This window comes from Artemia franciscana, chromosome 15, assembly GCF_032884065.1.
Source record: "Artemia franciscana chromosome 15, ASM3288406v1, whole genome shotgun sequence".
NCBI classification, from domain to species: Eukaryota; Metazoa; Arthropoda; class Branchiopoda; order Anostraca; family Artemiidae; genus Artemia; species Artemia franciscana.
In genome coordinates this window covers 2,631,976-2,654,898 of record NC_088877.1, presented here as the reverse complement: position 1 = coordinate 2,654,898, position 22,923 = coordinate 2,631,976, and the positions used below count along the sequence as shown (strand labels likewise).

The following is a 22,923-nucleotide window of genomic DNA, read 5'->3' as shown; positions in this document are numbered from 1 at the left end:
GGGGGTATTTCCCCCTATTTTCTCAGGCTTGTGACTGTTGATGGGTAAGATTAAACTTGATGAAACGTATATATTTGAAATCAGCTTTAAAATACGATTCTTTTGATGTAACTATTGGTACTAAAATTCCAGTCGCTCCTTCTTACAGTTCATTACCACGAACTGGTTGATTACGTTTTGTAGATGTAATTATAATTCTTTAGATTACAAAATAAATTGGAAAGGCATGAATAACATACAAAAAAAGGAAAATGTTGCTATTTTTTTAACTTACGCCATGATAAATTCCTCCATGGAAAGATCCTCTCGCGTAACCCCTCCCCCTGATCCGCTACCACCAGAAAAAATCCCCTAAGTCCGTATACTTCCCAATAACCAATACAGTATGTAAACATTGGGTGAAATTCATAACTTGCAGCCCTTCCCCAACGGACTTTGGGGGATTAAATCGTCCTCAAAGACATACTTATTAGATTTTTCGACTGTACTGAACAGAATGGTTATTTCAAAATTTTGATCCAGTTACTTTGGAAAAAAATGAGCGTGGGAGGGGGCCTAGTTACCCTCCAGTTTTTTGGTCACTTAAAATGGGCACTCGAACTTTTAATTTATGTTAAAATGAGTCCTCTCACGACATTCTAGGACCACTGTGTCGATAAGATCAACCCTTGAAAAAAAATAAATAAATAAAAATAAAATAAACACGCATCCGTGATCTGTCTTTTGGGAAAAAAAAAATACAAAATTCCACATTTTTGCAGACAGGAGCTTGAAACTTCTACAAAAGGGTTTTCGGATATGCTGAATCTGATGGTGTGATGATTTTCGTTAAGATTCAACCTCGGTGATATCTCTTCTCGCAAAAAATACAAAATTCCACATTCTTGCATGTAGGAACCGGAAGGTGTGATTGTGACTTTTAAGGTGTGTTTGTCCCTTTTTAAAAATTAGGCAGATTTCCTCAGGCTCGTAACTTTTAAATGGTAAAACTAAACTTGATGAAACTTATATATTTAAAATCAGCATAAAATCCGATTCTTTTGATGCACGTGTTGGTATCAAAATTACATTTTTAGAGTTTCGGTTACTATGGAGCCGGGTCGCTGCTTACGACAGTTCGTTACCACGAACTGTTTGATTACTAATACCGAGATTTAGTTTTGTGCTAATCTGCACAAATAAGAGTTTTCATGAAATTTGCTGATTAGCTATAAAGAAAATTCTGATTGGCTCAAATTAGCACTAGTGAATTTCAGGGTTAGTAAAATCTCTATTGTAAATAGGCCTAGGCCTAAGCAAAATGTTATCTCGTTTTCGCACGACTATATTACCAATAATGTATCCAGAGGAGAATTTGGTGGGTCAAGCAGTGTTCAATATACTGCTATTAATAAACACGGAAAAAATAAAATGGCCAATTTTAATTTGAAGGTTATAGCAAAGATAAAAAGAGAGATTATTTTCATACAAACTGTTGAAGCAAATACATTTTAATTTTAAGTTTTCCATATAGTCCTTTATTCCTGCAGACATTACAAACAACAGTCTTTTAGCCCCCCCCCCCCCCCTATAAAGCTAAGTAGCTTTAAAAACTTTTGTGTGACATTGTGACCAGTAAAAAGAACAATATGTAAAATTCCACTTGATTGGTCCAGCTGTGTGAATTTGTATGCCAGTAACAAGAACAGAAAGTTTTGAGTTACAAGACATTTTACAAGTACACTCTCTGTTTTCTTGGGATCACAGCCTACTGCAGATACTTATAGTGAATAAGACGTTGCTGTGAGCGATTGATAGTCTTGTGAAAAAAAAATTATTTAATATTACAAAACTTGAACAGTGCAACATCATAAAGTTTACTATGGCGACCTTATGCTTCAACATTGTATTAGGATACTATTTTTTTAACGTGATGCTAGATGGCAAAGCAATTTCTGGAAACAGAATCCTTAATTCCAAATTTCAAATTCCAAAATTCGTGAATAATTATGTATCTATGCCTTAAAATATTGTTAATAAATATAGATGGCACAGCAATTTCTGGAAACAGAATCCTTGATTCCTAATTTCGGATTCCAAAATCCGTGACTAATTATGTATCTATACCTTAAAATATTGTTTATAAATATAGATGGCACAGCAATTTCTGGAAACAGAATCCTTGATTTCAAATTCCAAAAATTCGTGAAATATTATGTATCTATACCTTAAAACATTGTTTATAAATATAGATGGCACAGCAATTTCTGGAAACAGAATCCTTGGTTCCTAATTTCGGATTCCAAAATCCGTGACTAATTATGTATCTATACCTTAAAATATTGTTTATAAATACAGATGGCACAGCAATTTATGGAAACAGAATCCTTGATGCTACCTTAAAATATTGTTTATAAATATAGATGGCACAGCAATTTCTGGAAGCAAAATCTTTGATTGCTAATTTCGGATTCCACAATCCGTGATTGATTATGTATCTATAACTTAAATATTGTGACAACTATCACAATCACAATGACATAATCAAAATTGGAAGTGACCAACTTATTTAATACTAAGGCAACAATAACTATTTGGCGTACTCAGACACCAAATCGAATAAGCCAACATTTTATGATTTGTTAAACTTAAATGTTAAAGTAATCAATTGGCTTTTAAGATTGATTCTCTAAAACAATTAGTAAAACATGACAAATTAAAACAAAATGTAGGATATTTAAATGTTGAGTACTATTCTGGAAGAGAATTCCCCTAAGTCCAGGCTATATTGCATCAAGTATCAAACAGTTCGTGGTAACGAACTGTAGTAAGGAGCTTGTTTTTTTTTTTGCCTTATTTAATTTCTGATTAATTTTGAATTAATGCATATTTTGATTTTGGCTTTCCGCGCATGAATAATTAAAAAAAAAATTTTTGAAATTTTTGAAATTGAAAGTTTTTTTACTGTTTTAAAAGGTAGAGTTGTGAGAAACAGTTAAACTTAAGCGTAAAGAGCAGGGCGTTGAAGAGGGAACAGCCTTTTTCATATACGGAGTAATTTCTGTTAGTTTTAAGTTTCAATGTCGCTCCTTACATTCAGTTAAAAAAACTTGATTTTTTATTTAATTTACATAAAATAAACGCAAATCATTCAGGTAAAATTTGAATGAAGACTGGAGCAACATTTATCTATCATTAATATGCTCAAAATAACACGAAAAATGCAAATCATTGAATACTAATTGTGATTTTAGAAGCGAATTTGGCAAAGTCCAAACTAAACTGCACCAAGCACCTTTTCAAGGCTCAAATACACAAAAACTTACACACACACACAAAAAGTCATTCGCATAAAAAATTGGATGCAGATTGGACCAACCAATAACAGGAATATGAGAGGGATTCTCCATACCAATGAATAAATAAGCGAGGCACATAGTCGTATAAGGAGCACTTAACTAGGAGACTGACATCATTTACCACACTCAGCCATGGAGTCTATCCGAAGTCACTGCAGTACTACTGTAATACGAAGTTCAAACAACTTTTTTCCGTCATATGTTTGGTAATTTCACCGAGTAACATCGAGCTCAGCAATTTACTTTTACCTTCATCGTGTCAGTTGTATGTTTTAAGAACATAAGTCAATTTGGTATCTGAATAAAGTTTCTAATTTGATGAGGTTCTAAATGATTTCTAACATTCAAAAGTCCATAACTTATGACAACAGTACGTATCAAACATAAATTAATGGGTATGATTATAAGAAACTTTATTAACAGTTTGAATTTCCAATGCTAACAAGTGTGACTGGGACGTGTCTTTAATAGTTGCACGCTCTTAGGCGATATGTTTTAAGCAGCTCGGCTGCTAAAATTTAGATGGTACAAGGGTCATATCCAGGATTTTTTCGGGGGGTTGAGAGGGTTACAAAAGAATTTCTTTCCTTTTTTTTGGGGGGGGGGGTATATAAAAACTTTAAAAAACACATCAAAAATTTCATATTAATTTCTGTTACGTTTTTAAGTCGGACAAACATTTCGGAGAGGGTTCAAGCCCCCTAGCCCCCCTGGATACAGCCTTGGATGGTCCTATATAATATTTGTATAAGACCTCGATCACACTGTTTCCTCCTGTCTTAGATATTCAGTGTTCAAAATGTGTACAAGTTTCAGTTTCCTCTAACATATATTATCTTCTTTCCTCCTTTCCAGCCCCCCCCCCCTACCCTCTCTCATCACTCACAAAAATTGTTCGGATATGGAACTCCTAACGAACAAAAGATTTAATGCTGGTTACAATTCTATTTTCAGACTGCAGTTTTTAAAGGGTACTTTGTTCAGTCAGGGTATTTTAGACATGAAAACAAACATTGGGATGTTTTGGACTAAAACTCCTCCCCCTTCCAAAAAAAAGCACAAACAAAACAACTAACATTAACAAGTATTTGTAATACCACTTCCTATGCTTAATTAAAAAATAACTGAGGTTTTTTTTACTGTTATTACTACGACCAGGAACCCATCAAGATAGGAAGCTATTTCACATAAAAAAAGCTGAACACATACCATTATCCCCTCATTCTGCACGCACACCCTTACCCCCTCATTTTTTCAAAGACTCTCTCTTCTCTCTCGAGAAGATATCTTAGATAACTGAAGTTTTTTTCCTGTCATTACTACTATCAACAACCCATCAACATAGGAAGCTATTTCACATAAAAAAAAGCTGAACACACACCCTTATCCCCTCATTCTGCACGCACACCCTTACCCCCTCATTTTGTCAAAAACTCTCTCTTCTCTCTCGAGAAGATATCTTAGATAACTGAAGTTTTTTTCCTGTCATTACTACTATCAACAACCCATCAACATAGGAAGCTATTTCACATAAAAAAAAAGCTGAACACACACCCTTATCCCCTCATTCTGCACGCACACCCTTACCCCCTCATTTTGTCAAAAACTCTCTCTTCTCTCTCGAGAAGATATCTTAGATAACTGAAGTTTTTTTTCCTGTCATTACTACTATCAACAACCCATCAACATAGGAAGCTTTTTCACATAAAAAAAGATGAACACACACCCTTATCCCCTCATTCTGCACGCACACCCTTACCCCCTCATTTTGTCAAAAACTCTCTCTTCTCTCTCGAGAAGATATCTTAGATAACTGAAGTTTTTTTCCTGTCATTACTACTATCAACAATCCATCAACATAAGAAGCTATTTCACATAAAAAAAGCTGAACACACACACTTATCCCCTCATTCTGCACGCACACCCTTACCCCCTCATTTTTTCAAAAACTCTCTCTTCTCTCTCGAGAAGGTATCTTAGATAACTGAAGTTTTTTTTCTGTTTTACTACTTCCAACAACCCATCAATATAGGAAGATATTTCACATAAAAAAAAACTGAACACTCACCCTTATCCCCTCATTCTGCACGCACACCCTTACCCCCTCATTCTGTCAAAAGCTCTCTCTTCTCTTTCGAGAAGATTTCTTTGATAACTTGTTTTTTTTTACTGTTATTGCTACTACCTACAACCTATCAAGATAGGAAGCTATTTCACATAAAAAAAAAACTAAAGACACACCCTTAATCCCTTATTCTGCACACACACCCTTACCCTCTCATTCTGTCCAAAGCTCTCTCTTCTCTCTCGAGACCTTACTCTCTCCAGTGGATTTATATGATTATAATACAAATGTTCACTTACTTTAGATACTATAGCACTAACAGTTTTAGCCTTCAGGGTCTGCAAATGATTTGGGACTGCTTTCGGCTGTTCCGTGAGCTCTTCCATTGCCTTCTCAATATCCGGCACCGCCTTGGAAGGAGCTTCAGATCCTGCCAACCTTCTCATCTTCTCAAGCTCAATTTCACGGGCTATAAACTGCTTGGATGCATAAGATAGTTGCCTCCTTTGCTTTGTGTTGTCAAAATATATGAGCTCTTCAATGTTCCTGTTGAAGATACAAATATGAACATATTTGAAGATACAAATATGAAGAACATAGAAATGTTCAAATGAAATGAACATAGAAATATGAAGAATATATGAGCTCTTCAATGTTCCTGTTGAAGATACAAATATGAACATATTTGAAGATACAAATATGAAGAACATAGAAATGTTCAAATGAAATGAACATAGAAATATGAAGAATATATGAGCTCTTCAATGTTCCTGTTGAAGATACAAATATGAACATATTTGAAGATACAAATTTGAAGAACATAGTTGAAGATACAAATATGAACCTAATGCACATGTTATTCTAATGAAACCTCTTCAAAACGTATTTAACCAGCACATTTATAAATACAGACGCAATAAAGAAAGAAACGCTTAGATATGATAAAATAAATAATAATTATATAAAATCATAATAATAAATATAAATAAATGAAATAATAATATAACAAAATAATATAATAATAAAATAAAATAAAGATATAGTATATATAAATAAAAAAGTATATAATAACAAAATATAATAATAATAAATCAATAATAATATAGTTAAAAAGATGTAGTAAAATCCAAAAGAGACTTTTCGTACCATACATATCTTTAATTAACGAATAAGTGAAATCATAAATTTTGATTTCTCAATCTTTTCTCAATTACTTCTTACTTTGTCAATGTTTCTTTTTGTCCTATTCAAAATAATAATCCTTAATTAATTAATTAGAAATAATCCTCTTGTAAGCTAAACATGTAAACATTTTAAAAAATGTATTTTTAAAAATGTTTACAATTAAAACATTTTAAAAATGACAAAAATGTAAAACTTACAGTGGAGTTTGAAGAAAATGACAAACTACCTTTTCTTGATATCCTATTGATTAAAAATGATTTCCATTTACTTTTTTCAGTATATAGAAAGCCTACACACAGTGATAGGTATTTGAACTTTCACTCATGCCACCCTATTTCAGTGAAACGAGGGGTTGTGATTGCACTGGTAGATAGAGCTTTCAGAATTTGTTCTCAGGAGTTTTTAGTTTTTAGGAGTTTTCTGAATTGTTGTATTTGAGGGATATTTTATTTTGTAACAGTTGCCCGATTAAATTCATTGATAAAAAATAAAAGATAGACGCATTAAACACAACAATAGGGTTATTGGGGTTTCACAGTGTACAGAATTAAACATGCCGAAAAGGTTCATTTCTCTGCCTTATGTACCTACGTTGGGGGAGATGCTTGAACGAATTTTAGGCAAACATAACATTGATACTTGTTCCTAATCAGTGAGACTATTAGGTAGTTTTCTTAATTCTGGGAAGGATTTAACCCGGGGATTTAATTAGTGGGATGTATAAAATTCCTTGTTCTTGGGGAAAGTTTTATATTGGTAGAACTCACCAACAATTTACAGAAAGATTTATTGAGTATCGCAACTCAATAGTAAAAAAAAACCCTACAATTAAGAAAGCCTCCTGAAACTTTTGTTTCGGCTCTGGCTGAACATACATTCTTTCATCCCGAACATTTTATATAATTTGATGAGGCTACAGCTATTTCTAACGATAGAGGTTTTTCTCGATGGGCGAGGGAGGCTACAGAAATTAAAAAACATATATTTGCTAATCTTTCAATAAATAGAGACACAGGGAATTTAAATATTGACCCAATTTATGATTGCTTTTGTAAAATGAACCAATAGTCAATAAGGGAATTAAAATTTTACACAATCAACAGGGGACAAGATTACCTACTAGATCAAAAAGAGTTGCTTCAATATTAGCTTACAAGAGGATTACTTCGCAACAGAATAGTTAACTAAGTTTCAAATTTCATAATTTCTCCTCAGTTGCTTTGATGTTCTCATTTAACTAACTCTAATAGCTTCTTTTCCCTACGTGGATCAGTAGCGACAATTGTATTTATTAGTATTGGTGGTGGTTTTATTTGTTTTTAGTTTAGTGTTGTTTCTTTTTATCTTATGCTGAGGACGCCTAGTTTGGATACAGGCGAAATATCTGCGTTATTTTAGTCTTTCCTCTCTACTGGCCGCAGTCTCGTTTGAGGTTTTTTTTTTGTTGAGTTTTATCTCTCTTTGTGATTTACTGTCATGTCTGGTCAGTTCGGCTTAAGAACTTTCATAGATAAAAAGAAAAATATATTCCTGACAAATTTTCAAGCGACACAACATAACCCTCCATCCTTCAAGTGGAGGGGCGATATATATTTAAACCCCTTAACGAGGTTCTAAAGGTGGCTGTAGCAACCAGCAAATCACATTAACAAAACCGAAAGGATTTCGAATTCGTGTCGACAGAATAAACACAAGCTTGAGTAACATTTATTAATATAAATCTAACCAATATATTGACTAATATAAATATTGACGTGATATTAATTTGAGCTTTATGTTTCACAGCGTACCCGTCCTTGTATAGTGGTATAAGATGTTTTCTGCCCGCAAGGAAAACATGTGCAGGAATCGCTCAATGTAATGTTACCTAGTTTCTTTAGTACTCCAAGTTCTTTGGAAACCCCAATTAAAAGAATCAGTGAAGGTAAGAGGAACCGCTACCTGTCAAGTCTGCCAACCTGTGCACAAGCATGCGCATATATAATTCTTGAACTGTTTGAAGGGGACTCGAATACTGACATAGCATGAGAATTAAACCAGGTCACTGCGATTATAAAAAACAAACAGATGAAGCATATTAACATTGCTATGGCCATCAGATTTTTTATTTTTCTTGAGCTTTCTCTCAGCAAATTTTTATAGTGTTCAAATGCTAACATTAATTAGCAAATTTGAATCGGAAGAAAAATAAAATGAAAGAAAATTCAAATATGCAGAGTATTCTTCCGGAAAGATGGGTCATCAGGAAGCTGAGAAGGTGGAAGCCGTCAAGGAAAGCGAAGAAGACACGAGTCTCTGCGTCACACTGTGTCTTGTCGAATGTTTAAATATGGAAAACCTATTTCAGTTAAAAATATTAAGGGCTGAATTGATTGATGGGCTGCATGACAACTCTTCAACACCCAGTGTATTCTGTCCCCTCTAGCTCAATACGGCATTGGATCAAAACTTCAACATAGCCCATATTAGTCACAACTGTCGACAGGTCTATAAATGACCCTTGGGAGGAGGGAGGCATGCAATATAATTTTTACTCAGAGAGAAGGGTCTCAAATTAACCAAATAGCTAATATGAAACAGAGTCTTCAATAATATAGTCAAATAAAAAACAAAACAAAAAAGTGGATATGTTACACCTTGTTGAAATCAGAGTCATACAAGATTTGTTGCATACATCATTCAAGATTCCAGCTCTTGTCCCCATACCCCTTAAGCCGTCCCCTCCCCACAGCCTCAATTTGTAGCAAGAATCTTTGGTTAATATGAACATATGAGTGAGGACCCAGAGTAAAGCCAATATTTATTTTTTCTTTTTAAACAGATTACCCTTAGTTGAAATCAGAGTTATATTAAATGGTTTTAAATCTATACGACTGAAGGGAAGAAGTAACACCCCTGGAGCTCATCCCCCTCCAGTTTTAATTTTCATTAAAACTGTAATCAAGAGCTCCTTGTGTGTAGCTTGTGTGTAGCTAATCTAAGGCTAATTGTGCAGGAGAGGAGACCAAAATCCAAACATTTTAAGTGGGCTACATTTTTTAGAAGTAGCATTTCGCAGTCACTAAAATCTGTTTAGAACGATATCAGAGCTTCGCGATAACAAAACAGAGGCTAACAATTTAATATAGAGATCCAAAATCAAAATGTGTCGAGTATATCTTCAACATATGGCAGGCATGTCACTCCTTGTTGAAATCAGAATCGGTGGCTTTACGTAAGGTCCACTGGTCAATATCCCTTCACTTCTCCTACATCCCCCTCTTATACATATAGACATGTTATACCCATTTCGAGGGGAGGGGGGGTACAAAAAAAATCAAAATTTTCAAAAAAGAATCAAAAATTTGTTAATGTTCATTTTTATTACGTTTTTACGGTTGGAAAAACATTTCGGAAAGGGTTGGTTAACCCCCCCCCCCTTATACAGCCTTGAGTGTAAGGCCTTTATTGATTGAAATCAATAAGATCACAGTATGAATGTTCCAAATGCATATGTGCATAATAGTGGGTCTACACTTAACCTTGAATTTTTTCTCTCGACGTAACCGAATGTACTTCACCCCTTTTCATGTGTTAACAATGCAATCAGTGTTTCTGATCCTTCACCGGTATTGAATACGTTCCGTGTTGTTCAAATCATCGTAGGCCCTGCTTACCATTTAGCGTCTGATAGCATACTGTCAAAAATCAAAGTGCCCTACCACCTATTGCTGACTAACTCGGGCTGAGGTAAGACTGACAAGCAGATATTACCGAATATCTATTGCTGTGGAACCATACATGCATTGACAATGGCAGAAACGGTGGCTATACCACACAGAATGGAACGGAAATGCCAAAGTGGAACGAAAAGACTGAGCTTAGTGAGGCCTGTTGTCGATCGCAGCTTTTGTTTCAGCTCTGTTTTGACAGCAGTAGGCCTAAGTGAGCGCAGTAAAATCAAAAGAAAATAGCGCTCGAATCAAAATCAACCCCACCCTGATTTTGAAATTTGTGAAAAATAACAGTCGTGTTAAGCATTCCAACCTTCCTCATGCAAACCCTGCGGAGGAGAGCTTGAAAACACTTTTGAAAAGAAACTGGATTAAAAGTTTTCTGATTCTACTGAAAGTCCGGGGTTTATAGGAACTTTCTCTTGTGTATGTGATGCAATTAGAAAAGTAACAAAAAGTATTCAAAGAAAGTAGATTATATTTGGGACTTGCATCTGGTAAATGGGATTTCGATGCTGTTTGAGTGCTTAACTTTAATGCACCAAATGATATTCTCGAGTGGCATAGTGTTTGATTATTTTTGTATCGGTGTCACCACTCCAGTTATCAAAAACAGAAAAGACCCATCTCAGTTCAGTTGACATTAGACAGTGGCCCCGGTTCTATGTCAATTTTTGGAAATACTGGTTACTGATGAGATAAACCAAGTTTGTTACAAGCTCAGCCACCAGTAAGGGTTCAAAACGGGTAGCAGTAAAGAACATGTGCATGTTCTATCCCTTCACTTCTCCTCCATCCCCCTCTTATATATATAGACATGTTATACCCATTTCGAGGGGCATGTTCTCAAATTAATAGTAATTAAGACCCATCTCAGTTCAGTTGACATTGTACAATTGCTGTTGCCCCAGTTCTATGTAAATTTTTTGAAATACTGGTTACTGATGAGATAAACCAAGTTTGTTACAAGCCCAGCCCCAGTTAGGGTTCAAAACGGGTAGCAGTAAAGAACATGTGCATCGTATCATGTTTAATATCCTTATGGAGTGTGAGCGGATTGATGAATCCAATGTTATTGCGGGTTTAGAAGTCGAGCGTCCGACTTCAGTCTTCATAGCCAGCTGTCGTTGAACGTATATAACGATGGCTTTCACAACTGGGTAGTCCTGACTTTCCATATTTTGTATCCAAAGCTTGTAGTGAAGATTAAGATTAGTCTACCGAATGGGATAAAAATTTCTTCTACCATTATCCCAGTCCAAATAGGGATCCATCAAGGAGCTATTTTTTCGCCGCCTCTTTGCAATAACAGTGTAGTTGAAGCTCAATATGTGGTTGAACCGAGCTTTCTATATCTTGGTCAAGATCTATACTGTATAGTATAGTATAGTATAGTATAGTCAGTATAGATCACTTCGGTGATCTATACTGACGGTATTTTATGTTGTCATTCTTTTTCCAGTTTAGAAGAGAGTTTTGCGTTTGAGAAAATCGGTCTGTTTCGACGAGGCTTAAACAAAGTTTATATTCGCAAAGAAAGTGATTCTGTACCCAAAGTAAAAATTGGTGGCAAGAGAGTAAAACCTTCATCAACTATAGTACATCTCTGTCTACCTGTAGATTATAATGCTAAGCTGACATGTCTTTTTTTAATAGGTGATTTCGTTAGTAATGTCCGAAACGCTTACGGTGTGATTGTACCTACGAAAGCTTCATATAGTCGACAGATTGGGGACCAGTTACTTCAGTTATGGTTGCGCCACATGTGTTGGCATTCTTTCCTTTTTGAGTTCTTTTATCTGATAAGAAGAAACATACGGTGCGTTTTTGTTACGGCCGTTTTTGTAAATTCCTCTAGCGTTTGCCACCTTGGAAGGGTAACGCAGCGATTAGCAACCAATATGAGATATCAAACCCAAACCAGGCTGTTCAGACAAGGCTAGGGAAGTTATATATGAGTTTAATGTGAAATGAATTGTATAATTTTTTGCAATATTAGTGTCCGCTTATTGTTTTACACGTATATATTTGTACATTTTTAATTCGACGTTGTTTTTTATGGGGGGGGGTCTATATTAGTTGGGGGTAATGCCTATATTAGTCGGTGGTAATGTCTATATTAGTCAGTGGTAGTGTCTATCTTAGTTTCCATTTATTACTCCACTAGTGACATTGTGTAATAAATATTAATAATAATTAATGTTGCTAGTGACAATAAGTCTTTTTAGTGGGAAATAAAGTTCATTCATTCATTTAAGCAATCTATTCCATTTTCAATCAAGCACAGATGATACTGTGAAATTTGGTGGGTCTAAGAGGCAGCGACACCGCCCATATTTGTGCCAATACCTATTCCGTTTAAGTTTGACTCCATAGTTCGTTTCAATAGCTGTTAGTGTTAACTTTGTTTTTTTGTTGTTGTTGTTTTTTTTTAATATTTTCAGTTGGTTTTAGGTTCGGTATGTTATATAAATTAATTTCTGCTCGCATTAAATTACAAATTCACCGCTTACATTCCAAAGGAAATCTATGTTATTCATAATTTAGCAAAAAAAAAAAAAAAAAAAAAAAAAAAAAAAAAAAAAAAAAAAAAAAAAAAAAAAAAAAAAAAAACACCACGTTGTATAACATCAACAGAGACGTATCTAGAGTTTTCAGCACCCGGGGAAATTTCAATTTTTCTCCTCCCTCACCATCCATACTACAATATAGATAAACTGAATATAGTTTGTTTTTTGGCTAGGAAAAAAAAACTCAGTTTAGTGCCCCTCACAGGCTGCACCCGGGGATAGCCGTCCTCCCTTGCCCTGCTCCCACCAGCTAACCAACTGAGAATCAAACAAAGAATATTAAGAATGAATAGGTTCTTCTAAAGCATGCAGTTCAAAGTGGTTCTGCACAAGAATATACAACAATTATAGGAGGGAACATCACTCTTTATTAGGTGGTAACTTGGGTGATTATAACGTTTATTCCGTGATTACTACTGTTTCTTTCTTTTTTCATTTATTTTTTCAAGTTCCTGGTGACTTGTGTAAGGTTTCTGGTGACTTATGTAAAGTTTCTGATGATTTATGTAAGATTTCTGGTGACTTATGTAAGGTTTCTGGTGACTTACGTAAGAGGAAATAACCACTTTGACCAAATGCTTATAAAATAGAATTACATACGGGTCTAAAACATAAGCGTATTGACCATCAAGGGTACGTTCCTGTCGATATGTCAAATTCAGGGAGATCATTGTAGTAACAACTCTAAGAGCTTCTTGCCTCTCCTCTAGACTATATAGTTGTGTGCTCACCTAAAAAATATTTTCATTAGAACGAAGAACAAAAATAAGAAAGAAAGAATCATTTCGGAAAAGGGAAATGTGCATTCAAAGAAATGGATTATAGGATGCAAATTAAAATTTTATTTTTGACAACCACAAATAAATAAAAAACTATTTCACGCACGAGAAAAACCTACGAGGGTTTGCCATCGAGCAAAATCCACTTAACTAGCCCCAAGGCATCTTCATTTCCCCTAGCCACCCTTCTCTTCCAACACAAAGGACTGAGAAGAAGAAAATTGAAGAAGGAAAAGGGCGAAGCAACAACGAAAATATTTCTTTTTTAGTTTTTTGAGAGATTGCTTTTCTTTTAGAAAAGCAATCTCTTTCTAGTTCCTTTAGAGATATTTTTGGTACTGAGAACGGCTTGGTGGAGGTTCTTGCCAAAACATCTGCTTTGTTTCGTATTTGAAACTACCCCTCGTTGTTGTTTTGTCTTTTGTATCTCGGGTCATTCTGGATTATGGTTCGTCAAGTTCTTAAGTTTTTTATTTACTCGTTCTTCGTCAGTCCTCTTTTGATCTTTCTTCGCTCTATCTATAGTTTAAGTTTTGGTGTGCCTTAGATTATTCTAAACGATATTTAAAAAACAAAAGTTAGAAAAAAAAATGAAATTTACATAAGATAAGAAAAAAGCTTAAGATACTTGAAAAAATAATATTAAAATTCGTCTAATACCTGGTTAATCTGTTTGTTAACCGGTTGGTTACTAGACTATACCCTCTGTAAAACTCGAATCCGCCAATAACTTTCTCTAAAATTCTTTATTGAGAATCAGAGCTTACAATTGGTTTCACTATACTAAATTTACGCACAGGGTGGGAGTTTATAATCAAGGAACCCCTGGAAAACTGGAGTATATAAATATGGCTTTGTTGGGATTTTAGATCGCTCCTCAGGAAATAAAATTGTTTATACCTTCTCTCGCAATTTTGCCCCACGTGCCCATTGTTATAAAATATTACTTTATGTTTATATTATTAAAAATAAAGATACAAACAGAAAATAACTTAATGTCCAAAAATTACCACATAGTGGAAAAGCACTCCAGTCACTCTTCACCTTGTTGCTGAGCGTCCTAGAACATAGTATAATTATATTCTACGACCCTTTTTTATGTGGTAATTTCTTTTTCGTTTCTATACGGTAATTTTCGGTAGAGAACGTTTAATAATTACCAAATAGCGGGAAAGCACAGCAGTCGCTCTTTACCATGTTGCTAAGCGTCTTAGAACATAATATATTCTAAGACGCTTTTCTATTTGGTAATTTCTATTTCTTTTCTATATGGTAATTTTCGGTAATAAACGCGCAAAAATTACCACATAGTGGAAAAGTACAGCAGTCATTCTTCTCCCTATTGCTAAGCTTATTAGAATATAATATAATTCACCTTTATTTTAAACGCAATGGAATTGGAAAGCAAACAAAGTCATATTCTAGCACATCTAAGAACAATGGAGAGTGCCGGAGAGAGGGCTCTCCTTTGCAACGCAACAGTTTTTTGCTCTTTTAAGTTGCTATCACTCTTTACATGCTTACCAAACGTGCGCACTATCTTTTATTGTTTTTCGCCTTTTTCTTTGCTGTGCCCAAAAGTTGCACATCTTAAACACAAATATTGATGTAAACCCAATTTAAAATGTCCAGTTAAGCTACATACAGATCTATTTGCTCCAAGCAAAGCATGTAAGCATAGGGAAGAGAAAGAAAGGGGTGGAAGCTCCCTCTGCAACGTGATAACTTCCGTTCACTTTAGTAGGTTCGCTCTTAACGTGTATACACAAAACCTGTATGAATTAAATTTTTTGTGCTCTTCCGAATCCCTCATTTTAACATGATTATGGATATAGAATGAGTTTAATATCCATAATCTATATCCATAACATATCTAGAATGTATCTAGAATGTATCTAGCTTAGCTAGATACAGGTCTATGTGCTATTAAAAAAAGGCATACAGGGGGGTGGGGCTTCAACTATTTCTCTCCAAACATTAATATTTTTATGATCTCCCCATAATTCTATATGCTTTTCGTTCAAATATTCACCTCTTTTCAGCCATTCAGAGTGCTTGGTACTACTCAACTCCCCCCCACCCTTTGATAAACATTCCTGTCTATGTACAACCTCAAAGCTTATAATTTATCCACCTTAGTATGTCTACTATCAATAATTAAGCTAAATATATCATTTGATATTGGTTGAGGATTGGGAGGGATGGTCTTACATAGAGTTTCAAATGAGGGGTGATCCAGTGACTTAAAAGTCATTTTCAGAAATCTTTCAGATTAACCTAGAGAGAGAGATCCTTCTAACAGTTTTTTTTAGTATGTTTATAATTAGGGATACACTGTATTTTGCGCTAATCACAGGTATATCAAGTAAGGTATCCAAATAATAGCCACATTCAACTTCATTTTGATGCAATTTATTCAAAGATCTACGGACATGCACTACAAAGTGAAGGAATGTTACTACAATTCTGAAATATCATGTACGAGTTTTCGATACTTCTAAACTAATTATTAATTTCAAAATGTTCGCTTGATGTCAGTTTGGCCAATTTTAAAGACATAATCCAAATAGGATATAATCTAACAGCAGAGATACGTATAATCTGGCTAATGCATAGATATGACCTAATTCCATAGATCGACCGACAAAATGTAATCTAGAAATCTTTCATAAAAAAGAGCAGCATTTTAATGTGGACCAATTCGTTTTGTGGCACAGAAAGAGCAAAGGGCACAAAATATAGAAATTTCTCTTCAAAGAGAGAGCGACACAAAGAGAGAGGGGGCCTTTCAGACAGGGTTTTTCAAGGCACTCAATTCACTAACATAACTAAGATGGACAATTGAGAAGTTGTTGATGTTTTTCATCTTTTTTTTATTATTGAACTAGCAAGGACATCAAAATGAAAACACTTGTGCAACTTGTGCAAATTAGTTTGGCTAATTTTAAAGACATAATCCAAATAGGATATAATCTAACAGCAGAGATACGTATAATCTGGCTAATGCATAGATATGACCTAATTCCATAGATCGACCGACAAAATGTAATCTAGAAATCTTTTATAAAAAAAAGCAGCATTTTAATGTGGACCAATTCCTTTTGTGGCACAGAAAGAGCAAAGGGCCCAAAATACAGAAATTTCTCTTCAAATAGAGAGCGACACAAAGAGAGAGGGGGCCTTTCAGACAGGGTTTTTCAAGGCACTCAATTCACTAACATAACTAAGATGGACAATTGAGAAGTTGTTGATGTTTTTCATCTTTTTTTATTATTGAACTAGCAAGGACATCAAAATGAAAACACTTGTGCAACCAGGGTTTATATTAGGTCTATTCGTGCCTGAGAACAAGGATATTCTATGATTTTTCACTTGGTTGTTACATATTGTTCAACGTCGAAATTCAAGCACGAAGTTTCACCAGTGTTTCCAAGCCGAACCGTGAAAAAAAAATGAATTGAAAGTAATTCAGTAAATTCGATGCCCCTTTTATTTCGTAAAAATTAAAAGATATTGCAGAAACGTGCAAACAATCATTTAACGAAGCGTTAGTTTACCATTGAACAATATTTTTTACCGAAGTTTACCATTAGCCTTATTACCATTACCGAAAGCCTTATTAGTAATAATACCGATTATTACTATTACTATTATTACTAATATTACCGCATTGCTATATTACCGTATTATTACTATTACCGAAGCCTTAGTTTACCATTACACAATATTAACAAAACCTAAAAGAGTTTGAGTCTAATTGCACATTAAATAAAAAAAACAAGTTTTTTCAACTGAAAATAAGGAGCCACATTAAAACTTAAAACGAACAGAAATTACTTCGTATATGAAAGGGGCTGCTTCCTCATCAACGCCCCGCTCTTTACGCTAAAGTTTGACTCTTTCTCTCAACTCTTCTTTTTAAAACAGTACGAAAAGCTTCATGCAGGTAATTCCAGTCTTAATAAAACATAAATATTTGAAATCAATGAAGCGGAAGGCGATTAACTATATATTTCTACCTAACTCCTGATTATTAATATTTATTTTTTTATATGCTCTTACTATCAATACTCAAACACATTCTCCTTTTTTTTTACTCCGGTTACATTGCCAAGAAATACAAATTTTGTCAGTCTATGATCCTTTCTCCTTGGAATATAGCCAAAAACATTAGTTATAATATTGTTATTTATAATAACAAAAACAGCATACTTATATAGCAGATTATAAGTTTTCTCAATAACTGAATACTGGTCTTGGGAGTGCAACTATGCTTTAAAACTTTTTCTTTCTTTTACTGGGGCTTTCGCTACTTGACTTTTTCTCATTTTTACCCTTGTTACTTTTGATTTTTTCTTTTTTTTTTTACTTTCATTCTATCCTTAGGGCAAGAATCTAGTAAAAATCTGCTTCTTATTTGTTTCTGAAGCGAATAACAAATACAACAAAATATGATAAGTGGTCTTTCCTTGTAAAAAGGTGTTCTTGGAGGTAGTTACCTCCCGTTGTGATTTGTCAAAAGTTATAATGCTGTGATTTATAATAACAAAAACAGCATACTTAATAACCTTTTATGGCAGATTATAAGTTTTTTCAGTAACTGAACACTGATCTTGAGAGTGCAACTATGCTTTAGAACCTTTCCTTTCTTTTACTGGCACTTTTATTACTTGTCTTTTTCTCATTTCTTACCCTAGTTACTTTTGATTTTGATTTTCCACTTTTATTCTCTTCTTTGGGCAAGAATCTGGTAAGAATCTGCTTTTAGACTGTATTTTTTACTATTCTGATAGCTTTAGTTGCTTATCTTTTTCTCATTTTTTACTTTTGACTGTTTTCATTGCATTTATATTCTTTATTTTACAAGAATCTAACAAGAATATAGTTTAAGACTTTTTTTTTAATTTTTGTTACCTTTTTCTTATTCCTTAATGATCTTACTTTTTACTCCTTTTTTCTTTAAAACTCTTTTTTACAAGAATCTATGTTTTAGAAAGTCTTTTTTACTTGTATGAACAATTTTCTGTTCTGTTACTAATTTTTTACTTTTGTCACAGAGAAAGAGAAAGAGAAAGGGAAAGAGAAAGAGAAAGAGAAAGAGAAAGAGAGAGAGAGAGAGAGAGAGAGAGAGAGAGAGAGAGAGAGGAGAGAGGAGAGAGAGAGAGAGAGAGAGAGAGAGAGAGAGAGAGAGAGAGAGAGAGAGAGAGAGAGAGAGAGAGAGAGAGAGAGAGAGAGAGGAGAGAGATGAGAGAGAGAGAGAGAGAGAGAGAGAGAGAGAGAGAGAGAGAGAGAGAGAGAGAGAGAGAGAGAGAGAGAGAGAGAGAGACTTTTATTTTACAAATGACTTTCACAGCGCGTAGCACCGAATTATTGCTTTACGTCAGGTAAAGCGCTTTCACGTTTTCTTTTATTCACTTACTAGCTCTATGTATGACTATAGTCAATTTACTTGGAAAACCAACACAGAATTTTTTTTATTATGGGCCAAACAACAACAAAACCCATCATAACAAATAAGTATCCAGAAATATAAGATTATTTTTATTTCAGGGGAACAGGCCCCAAAGCCATCCTACGTATGTTCTTGAGACAATGTATTAACACTTCACAGCGATCATTTTCAAGAACTATTAAGGACAATAAGAATAATATAAAGAAGACTCACAGGCCGGAAGTTTGGCGTCAGACATTCCATAGTGTACGGAAGGACATCTAAAATGAGAACTCGGGGTGTGAGATAGATTAGCATAGATGGCGCCATTTCTGTAGTTATTGTATTTACAATATTTTCATTCTTGCTTTTAACAGTGTTCATCTAAAAAAAATAGCAGATATGAGAAATGCCCAGAAATCCAGGAAACTTGAGATTTCAGGAAGTAGGTTCCCCGGCCCTACTCTGTACGTAGAAAAAAAAAAAAAAAAAAAAAAAAAAAAAAACAGATATAATTACTCTGACCGAAAATTGAGTATCTGAAGAGTTTTAGACCCATAATGGTATATAATCTCTGTAAAAAGAGCAATTTGAAGACAAGCCATCAGCGTAACTTGAACTAAACGGATAAGGTACTTATATAACGTCAATAGCAATTTCAGACCTATCCTTACATCTTTCTTAAAGAAAGATCTGGACTTGCTAAAAGATATAGGAAAAGTGCCCTTTTCCAAACGATTTTTAACTGATTTCAAAGTATTTCTAGTCTAAAACCTTACTGGTAAACCATCAAACTGACTTACAATTGGTATAATTGCTATTATTGTCATATATATGTATATCTATATCTATATCTATATATATAAAAATAAGTTGTCTGTCTGTGTGTCTGTCTGTCAGGTGACGTCATGTTTCTGTGTCGACTGACGTCATGAAGTTAGTTGTCGTCATATTTGCTATGACGGTGGCGTCATTAAAGATATTTAAGACATATATGTTCACGTAGAAATCTATTAATGTTTAAGTTTAAAATGACTGATGAACTTACAATGGCAAAAGCTGATGAAGATGCTCAAAGAGTCTATGCCAAAAAACTTGCTGCTGATAGAGAAAGTCAGAAAAGAAAGCGTGCTGAGGAATCAAAAGAATAGCAAGGAAACAGGCTTGAGGCTAAAGAACGCAAAACCGCGCAGTTAGATGAAGATCCACCTGGACAAGCGAGAGTCAAAACATATCAAAACTGGAAATGATAGCGATGATGATTGGGTTTGGGATTTTGACTTGGATAAGGTCATCAATGCCTACCAGATTTTAGTTAAAAAAAACAAAGGTTCGGCGATATGTATTTCATAGTGAAGCGAAACAAATAATTGAAGAAAAAAACGGGTTTAATTTTTTTAAATAAAGCAGTGACAACAAAATAAAATAAAAACTACACTTTAACTAACAAAAAATAAAAATACTCCGAATATTTCGGCCCCACCTCCGGGAGCCTTTCTCAACGGGAAAAAAAAAACAAAAAGGGAGAAAATTACAACAATTTAAGACTATTTTTAAGACATTTTAAAAATGCCACGACAACTAAACCAAACTAAAAATATAAACAATCAAATATAAAAGAAACAAGAACTCACATTTTTAAAACAAACACTCCCGCACTTGACTGTAACTTTAGAAAAAACTGCAATAATTGTTTTTATTGGCACTTTCCTCTGCCACAATCGCTGTATAAATGGGGATATTTTTTAAAACAAACACTCCCGCACTTGACTGTAACTTTAGAAAAAACTGCAATAATTCAAGTGCGGGAGTGTTTGTTTTAAAAATGTGAGTTCTTGTTTCTTTTATATTTGATTGTTTTATATTTTTAGTTTGGTTTAGTTGTCGTGGCATTTTTAAAATGTCTTAAAAATAGTCTTAAATTGTTGTAATTTTCTCCCTTTTTGTTTTTTTTTTCCCGTTGAGAAAGGCTCCCGGAGGTGGGGCCGAAATATTCGGAGTATTTTTATTTTTTGTTAGTTAAAGTGTAGTTTTTATTTTATTTTGTTGTCACTGTTTTATTTAAAAAAATTAAACCCGTTTTTTCTTCAATTATTTGTTTCGTAAATGGAAAAGCAGTGTGGTCTAAGAAATTATCATAGTGAAGCCAGTCAGTCGACGGCCAACCTACCATCTTCAAAGATACCACGATAGGAAGACTCTACACCGTTCACCCCAATCAACATGAATGCTTCTTTTCTACGCCTACTTTTGGTGAATGTACCCGGTCCGACATCCTTTGAGTATTTGAGAACTGTAAACGGTACTATACATGACACTTACCGTAGTGCATGCCAAGCTCTGAATTTATTGGAGAATGACCAACACTGGGATAACTGCATCAATGACGCGTGCGAAACGTCAACCCCAAGTCAAATTCGTGCATTGTTTGGCATCATTTTAACAACTTGCTCTCCATCAGCTCCTACAGAGTTATGGGAAAAATATAAGTCAAAAATGTCCGAAGATATACTCCATCGAAAACAGTTAGAGACGTCAGATATGACTTTTGATTTTACATCAGAAATTTATAACTACACTTTAGTTATTATAGAAGATTTGTGCGTACGTATGGCAAACAAACCTCTTCAGGATTTGGGAATGCCTTCACCTAACCGTATCGCTGCTGTTTCGACATGTGTAGAATTGGATCGTGAACAAAGTTACAGTACGAGTGATCTATTGTCGTATGTACAAAATAACATTTCCAAGTTAACGTCGGAATAAAAAGACATTTATGATACGATAATGCATTGTGTCGATAACAACGTTGGAGAAATTTTCTTTTTGGATGCGCCAGGAGGTACTGGTAAAACGTTTGTGATAAAACTGATTCTGGCATCAATTCGATCAAAAAAATGATATAGCGTTGGCAATTGCGTCGTCCGGAATAGCCGCAACATTGCTGCCTGGTGGAAGAACTGCTCATTCCGCTTTGAAATTGCCTCTGAATTTGCATTCTACAGAAACTCCCACGTGCAATATTTCCAAATCATCTGGGATGGGTAAAGTATTGCAGCAATGCAAACTTATTATTTGGGATGAGTGCACAATGGCACACAAAAAATCGCTCGAGGCTCTGGATCAATGCTTGAAAGATTTGAGAGGGAAGTCGAAACCCTTTGGCAGCACATTAATATTGCTTGCGGGAGATTTCAGGCAAACATTACCTATAATACCTAGATCAACTCCTGCAGACGAAATGAATGCTTACCTGAAAAATTCTAATTTATGGTCACACGTAAAAATATTAAAATTAACTACAAATATGCGTGTCCGATTGCAAAACGATGACTCTGGTCAAACATTTTCAGATCAATTGTTGGCAATTGGAAACGGAAAGCTCCCAGTAGACTCAATTTCACGACGTATACAACTACCTGCTGATTTCTGTAATTTAGTGACGTCCAAAAATGAATTGATTGAAAAAGTATTTCCGAATATTCTAAAAAATTATAAAAATAATAAATGGCTAAGTGAAAGAGCGATTCTCGCACCCAAAAATATAGACGTCCACGAAATCAACAATATTGTTTTGACCAAGATTCGAGACCAGGCAGTCCTTGACAAGTCAGTCGACACAGTTTTGGAACCAAATGAAGCGGTTAATTATCCATCTGAATTTTTAAATTCCATAGATCTTTCAGGGTTTTCACCACACGTGCTACAACTAAAAATAGGCGTACCAATAATACTTTTAAGAAATATCAACCCACCAAAGCTTTGCAATGGCACGCGACTTGCCGTGAAAAAAACAATGGAAAACCTAATAGAGGCCACAATCTTGACAGGGCCTTTTGAGG

The 22,923-nt window shown here is 34.6% G+C and overlaps 1 protein-coding gene across 1 annotated transcript in view; it reads right to left on the bottom strand.

Moving 5' to 3' along the window:
* Nucleotides 1-22,923, bottom strand: part of LOC136036703 (chromosome transmission fidelity protein 18 homolog) — a 128,412-nt gene that overhangs the window by 25,346 nt on the left and 80,143 nt on the right. The window contains exons 13-15 of the mRNA XM_065719023.1: nt 19,316-19,465; nt 13,472-13,602; nt 5,703-5,949 (exon numbers count right to left, since the gene is read on the bottom strand). Coding sequence (XP_065575095.1) covers nt 5,703-5,949; nt 13,472-13,602; nt 19,316-19,465 — 528 coding nt within the window. The remainder of the gene's footprint in view (nt 1-5,702; nt 5,950-13,471; nt 13,603-19,315; nt 19,466-22,923) is intronic.